General features: G+C 47.1%; 1 protein-coding gene across 4 annotated transcripts in view; it reads left to right on the top strand.

The window, feature by feature from the left end:
- The first annotated feature begins 470 nt into the window (after positions 1–470).
- Positions 471–6000, top strand: part of BEND7 (BEN domain containing 7) — a 49200-nt gene continuing 43670 nt past the window's right edge. For all 4 annotated transcript variants that reach the window (XM_041483738.1, XM_041483736.1, XM_041483734.1 and 1 more), the window contains exon 1: positions 471–2376. In XM_041483738.1, coding sequence (XP_041339672.1) covers positions 1899–2376 — 478 coding nt within the window. In that variant the 5' untranslated portion in view covers positions 471–1898. The remainder of the gene's footprint in view (positions 2377–6000) is intronic.

Below are 6000 nucleotides of genomic sequence, written 5' to 3'. Positions count from 1 at the left end.
CTGTTGGAAAACATTACTGGAAACTGCACTGCCCAGACTGAAATGTCGTTTAAAACCAAGGGTGCCCCTTTAAGCAAAATATCAGCACAGAGAAGGAAGAACTAAAACCAGTAAGAGAGCAGCTGATAAAATATTGCCATCACATTTTCATAAATTATACCCCAGAATGTTTCACAAAATTGAGTAACACAGGAAAACACAAAAGATTTTTGTAGCACATTCCTTTGGCAAATGCAGGATAAAGCTCATCATGTGAGCTGAACTATAAATGAGGGCCTTATGCTTTATAAAAATTCTCCTATTGTCCCAGGAAGGATGAGAGTCAAACACAACAGTTTCAGCATGTAAGTCCTGTAAATAAAGTTAGTTAGCAGACAGGAATCAGCAGACTGTTTGGGGAGGGGGGAAAAAAAAAAAAAGAGAAAATGCTCAAATTTTGCAAATTTGGAAAAATTTGAGCACACAAAAAAAAAAAAAAAAAGAGAAAATGCTCTTTTGGTCAGAAAAATTTGAGCACACTGCTGCTGCATTTCAGACCCAACTTCATTGCACTGTACCAGAGATTAATTGGACCCACAAAATCCAGCAAACAGCATATGACATCCATCTACCTTTGCTGCTTCAGCATCCTCCCAAAAATATATAATGCAGGATTTTAAATAGTACGTTAGCCCAGTTTCCTTTCATAAAGTCTTACAGAGAAGTTTAGGAAAATTCCAAAAGTAGCATACTGATTGCCTCTGGGATTTTCCACTTAGCAATTTAATAGAAAATTACACCCCTACCCAATCTGTGAGGTTTCCATAAACTCCCTTGTGAATTTAATTTTCCAGCATATAATAAATTTTACCATTAGGCATATTTTCTGATATTGCTTCACCATTAAGGCTATTTCCCAATTTTGCTTTTCAGAACCACGTATACCCTCTGTGTGGTGTCTGGATGGCACCTTGCACTGAAGAATTCAGGTCAGACTACGTCCATGCGCACACTTAGGATACAAATCGCTACTGTTAGTATTCAATTTGCTACCCTCCTGCTCATTTTATATCATTATTCCCAGTGATAGGGTCGGTCAATATTACTGGAGCTAAGAGGATTCTCCTGGGTACTCTGAGGAGACCAATGCAAGATCTGCATTTGCATCTGTTCAAGTAGGCGTATGCAAGTATCACACAGTCTTCTCCTTGTCACAACACAGTCTGACTACATGTAAAACACAAGATGAAGATCGGAGCTGTGTTTGCAGTTATCACTAGTCATAACTGTAAACGCCTGGGTCCTTTCTCTACAGGCAACAGGCAAAAGCACTCTCGGCTGTAAAAAAAACACTCCACCCTCAGTGAATTTAGCACAGTGAGCAAACTGGAAGTGTGGCTGAAGGCGTCAAGTGGTGAATAAATCAAAGCACTAATTTCAGCTGTGTTTGGGCCAGCCGTATGGCTGCAGTGACCTCACGGTGACCGTCGGGAGGGCTGCCAGACGCCCTAAATCTCGCTCCTCTGGAGAGCCGAGACTGTCTTCTCTTTGCTAAGGCGATCCAGTTTCTGGCCGAGGGACTCCCTTCCTCTTGCTAAGGCGATCCAGGTTTGGCAGAGCTCAGCCCAGCTGGCGGCTCGGCGCTCTTCTCCAGGCCTCGGTCCATGACACCAGCGGACACATCGCTGCGATAATCCCTGTAAAACACGGCAACAAACAGGTGTTGCCATCAGTTCCTGAGGTTTACCCACTTCCGCACGCCAACTTCAACCCCCTCCCCGCCAGCCCTGGCCCGGTCCTGCTAAACACGAGGAGTTCCCCCCGCTCAGCCCCTGAGGGGAGCCGCGGGCAGCACCGCGGCGCTGAGCGGGCAGCGCCGGTGCCCGTGTGCGAGGAGCGCGGCGGGAGGGGGACACAAAATGGCGCTGCCCCTCAGCCCCTCGCCCTCAGCCCGCGGCGGGGCCGAGTGGCGGCGGGCCGGCCCCGGGGTGGCGGCGGCTCCCGGCCGGCGGAACCGCCGCCTTCCTTCCCCCAGCAGGTGGCACCGGGGTCCCGGCGCCGGCGGCGAAGCCATTGCGGGCCGCCCTTCGCCGCCGGGCCGCGGCCGCGCAGCCGGCGGGGGGGAAGGCGGCGGCATCGCCCCCGCGGGGCTCCCCCCGCCGCACCCCGCTTTTCCTCAAAGTTCGGGGCGGGAGCGGGGGGGAGACCGGAGCCAACTTGTCCCGGATCCCTTTATTCGCCGCCGGAGCCGCCGTCTCTCCCAACCCCCGCGTGTATTGCTGATCGGAGGGACGGAGCTCGGTCCTGTGTCCGCCCCGCTCCTTCCTGCCCGCACCATGGAGTTCGCCCAGAGGAAGAGGAGCAGGAAATCCCAAAGCTTTAAACTGGTCAACGAAGGTAAGACGGGAGCGGCCGGGCTTTGTTCGCTGGCCGGGGGCAGCCCCGACTTTTGCCCCGGGGGGAGCGGGGCGTTATGAAACGCCGGCGCCCCCGGGCCGCCGCTCCCTCCCGGCTCTGTTATTGAACTCCGCAATCCTCTGCCTCAACTCCCCGAAACCATTGCACCCCCGTTTCTCCTTTTTTTTTTTTTTTTTTAATTATTATTATTTTTTGCATGTATGTTACGTGTTGTTGCAAAACCACCACCTCAAACCCCCCCCCCCACCACCTCAGGTGGACGTGTTATTTTTTTCCAAGCAGACCTTGCACAAAATAAAGTTGGATCGTGTTTCGTGGTGAATCCTGCTTGGGCGGGGGGGGGGGGGGGAAAGATTGTGGTTGTTTTTTGGTGGCTGTGGCGGGGGGGGGGGGGGGGGGGGGGGGAGAAAAGGTAAAATCGGGAAGCGAGCAAAAAATAATGACACTTGAGCAGCGACAGATCTCCTTAGTATTCAACTCTTGTGGATTTATTGTATTTGGGGTGTTTTTTTTCCTCTCCTCGGCTGTGTACATCCGTGTATTTCAAAGAAAAGCTGACTCGAGATCGCTTTATTAAAAATCCACGCAGGTAATTAATTGTACGTGGGCAGGGGAGAGCCGCTGGCGTGTAACTTGTTCGCTCGGGGTGTGTTTGCTTTTGGAAAAGAGGATATTTTAAAAGGGATCATGAGGGGAGAAATATTTGAATTCATGTCGGGCAAGAAGCACAGCTCTGTGTTTCAGTCTTCTTGTTGTTGTTTTCTTTAATTAAAGGGGAAAAAAGATAGAGCCGCTGGTAGGCGTTTTCACAGGTGGACTTCCCAGCCCTAGAGATTTATTTTGGTTGGGGATTTATCCCTTCTCCCGCCCATGAGCTGTTCTTGCCCTGATGGATTTGATTCGAGATCGTTTCTCCTTTTGTGTTCCCAAGTATTGGACGGGAATATCTCCATGAAACGCTGTGTGTGTCCTGCATGCCAAGTTCAAGGCAGGTGACTGCTTGGGTGTAATGTCATGCTGGTGAAAAGGGGGACACACACACACGAGTGCCAAGACTTGCTGTCTGAGGAGTGCTCTGCAAAATTACCTTTGAAGCAAGGAAATTCAAAGATGGAAATAGGCTCACTTGGTGGGAATATTAAATAATGACTGCTGTATGGTGGTGGGGGTGTCTGGGGCATCACACATGGTCCCTGTTAAAACTAGAGGGGCAGGGACTTGCCAGACGTGTCTGAAATGCATTGGAGGTCTGTATCCATTAGCAAACTACCAGGGGTGTAATTTTACAGAGAACAGATTTGGTTTGTGGGATTTTGGTACTGAACATGCTCCCAACTTGGAGGCAGAGTTAGTGCATGACTGGGCTGGAGCATGGAGGTGGTGAAAGCAAAATGTGGAAAAACTAAACTGAAATTTTGCTTTTTTTTCTTTACGTCCTAATGGGCCTGTAAAAAGAGTATTTGCCAGAAATAAGTGACTGTTTTGCCAATCCCAGTTGCCACTTCTTACAGGTTTAGATATGCCTCAGTGTATGAGACAATCTATTTAACCTTATTTTAATAGGTAAATCCAGTTATGATGGTACATTATTAATAATATTTTATCTGTGTCATTTTTTGGATGTAGAGAGTCAATTACAAAGCTACACTAAAAGCATATGCTAGAGAGAAAATTATGTCTTTTTACTTTGAGAATGGAGGAGATAAAAATCAGGTTTTGTATGTGTCTGCACTCTCATACTCTTTTCTATCACAGTTGATTAGAAAGATAATTATGTATAAATAGTTGTCTTTTGTAATTGGCCTTTGCCTCTTGCAGGAGTTATTCTGTAATGTCACAGTTTGGTGTTTACTGTTGTGAAATTGATACAGTTTTCCAGTGCCTGGACTGTGACATCCAAGGCAGAAAGAGGAAACCAAAGAGAAAAGGCTATGCTGTATGAATTGGCTGGTAACACATCATCTGCTGTTGATGTGTGCCCATACAATGCTTATTCTGTCCCAAAAATTACTTTGATCACCTTATCACAGTGATCAATAATGACTAAATCAAGAGAAAGCCCATTGCTGTGCTAAAATGCAGCTGCCTCTGGGGTGAAATGTGGTGACTTTAAGGCAGCAGCTGCAGACCAGAAGAATATTGTGACCAGCTGGATGTACAGGGAAGTGCTAGAGAAGAAACTGGGTGTAATCTGTATATCTAAGGACCATGAGTCTGTAAGTCATTTAAGTCCTGGTTTCCACTTACTTGCTTCCACAGATCGTGAACGTCCTTGAGAGGATGAAGGTGCAGAGTGTGGCAGGTAGACCCTGACTGGCTGGCCATTAGGTGCCCACCAAGCCACTTCATCACACCCTCTGCTCAACAGGACAGCTAGTGATCATGAAAGGCAGCATAAATCCTGCCAGTTTAGTCTCATGAAAGAAGCTTTTGCTTCCTCGATGGCATATCTGACTTCACCTTTACCCATTTCATTGGCTGGGCGTGCTCAGGAACTCGGGAAGCAGAGGAATCCTTTGTGTAGCGCCGCATCGCTGACCTCTCCAGTTCTGTGGTGTGGTTGTTTCCCCCTCATTTTCTTTCCAGGCCCTTCTCATTCTGTAGAATTGCTGTCTTAGGCTCGATTTTAGTTTACATACTGGGTTGTTCCTTCTCTTGTGCCTTAGAGACTGTCGTGCGGTACAAATAAACAGCACCTAACAAAAAAGTGACTTCCAGGAGACTTTTCCAGTCCTGTGCCTGTTTGGTGAGAGGTGCAGGTGTGCTGCTTGTGGCAGGAGCTGCTTATTCCACCCTCCACTTGTGTTACACCTTTTAAGTGAATCCCCCCAAAGTCCCTTACATGAGTTAATCTCTGCCTCACTTTTTGTGAGGCAAGTAAACATAAAACCAGTTTAAGGAGGGAGTAGCTGAGAGCGTTGGGAGCTTGGGAGGGCATGGAAGGAGTGAGGTGGGGAGGTGGCTCTTTCAAGACACTGAATATATTGTTCAGTCTTGAGCGGTTTGCCGAAGGACAGAGTGTGTGCCAGTATCAGAGTCAGAAATAGCATCCAGGAGAGCTGCCTTTAGATACTTCTTTTTTTTTTTACTTGGATTTACTATTTCTCTCTGTGTAAACAAAGCTCTGGTTTTAGTGAACACCTGCCTGGTGTTACAACAGAGACCTTCACAACAAAATATACTTCTATTTAAAATAGAAACTCAGTGGTGATTTTTTTTTTTTAATATAACATCTCTGTATATGAGATGCCAGTGCTAATTCTTCAGGTCATCACAGGCATTAATTTGTATAGGTGAATATCCTAGGGTGTCACTGATCCTCCTTTCTTCAGAATTGGGAGGCCAGTGACATCAGTATGAGTCAAGCCAGCTGAGCAGTGCAGCCCTGATGTACATTGCTGATTCCTTACTGAGGTGAAGTTTGAAAGTTTGCCTTAGTCTCTGGGAAGGTAAAGTTTTCAGTATAAATCTGCTTTCATTCTGTAAAGCAAGAAGCCAGATAATTGGCATCTGGTGGGATAATTTGCTGTGAAAATGAACACAGTAATTTAGGGCAGGCGTAGCTATTCCCTGAAATCTGTGAAATATTTGAGCTGAGTCTCT

Source organism: Pyrgilauda ruficollis, unplaced genomic scaffold, assembly GCF_017590135.1.
Source record: "Pyrgilauda ruficollis isolate IOZ18807 unplaced genomic scaffold, ASM1759013v1 scaffold61, whole genome shotgun sequence".
Lineage (NCBI taxonomy): Eukaryota > Metazoa > Chordata > Aves > Passeriformes > Passeridae > Pyrgilauda > Pyrgilauda ruficollis.
The sequence above is the reverse complement of the archived record's forward strand: the minus strand, read 5'-3'. Positions and strand labels throughout refer to the sequence as shown.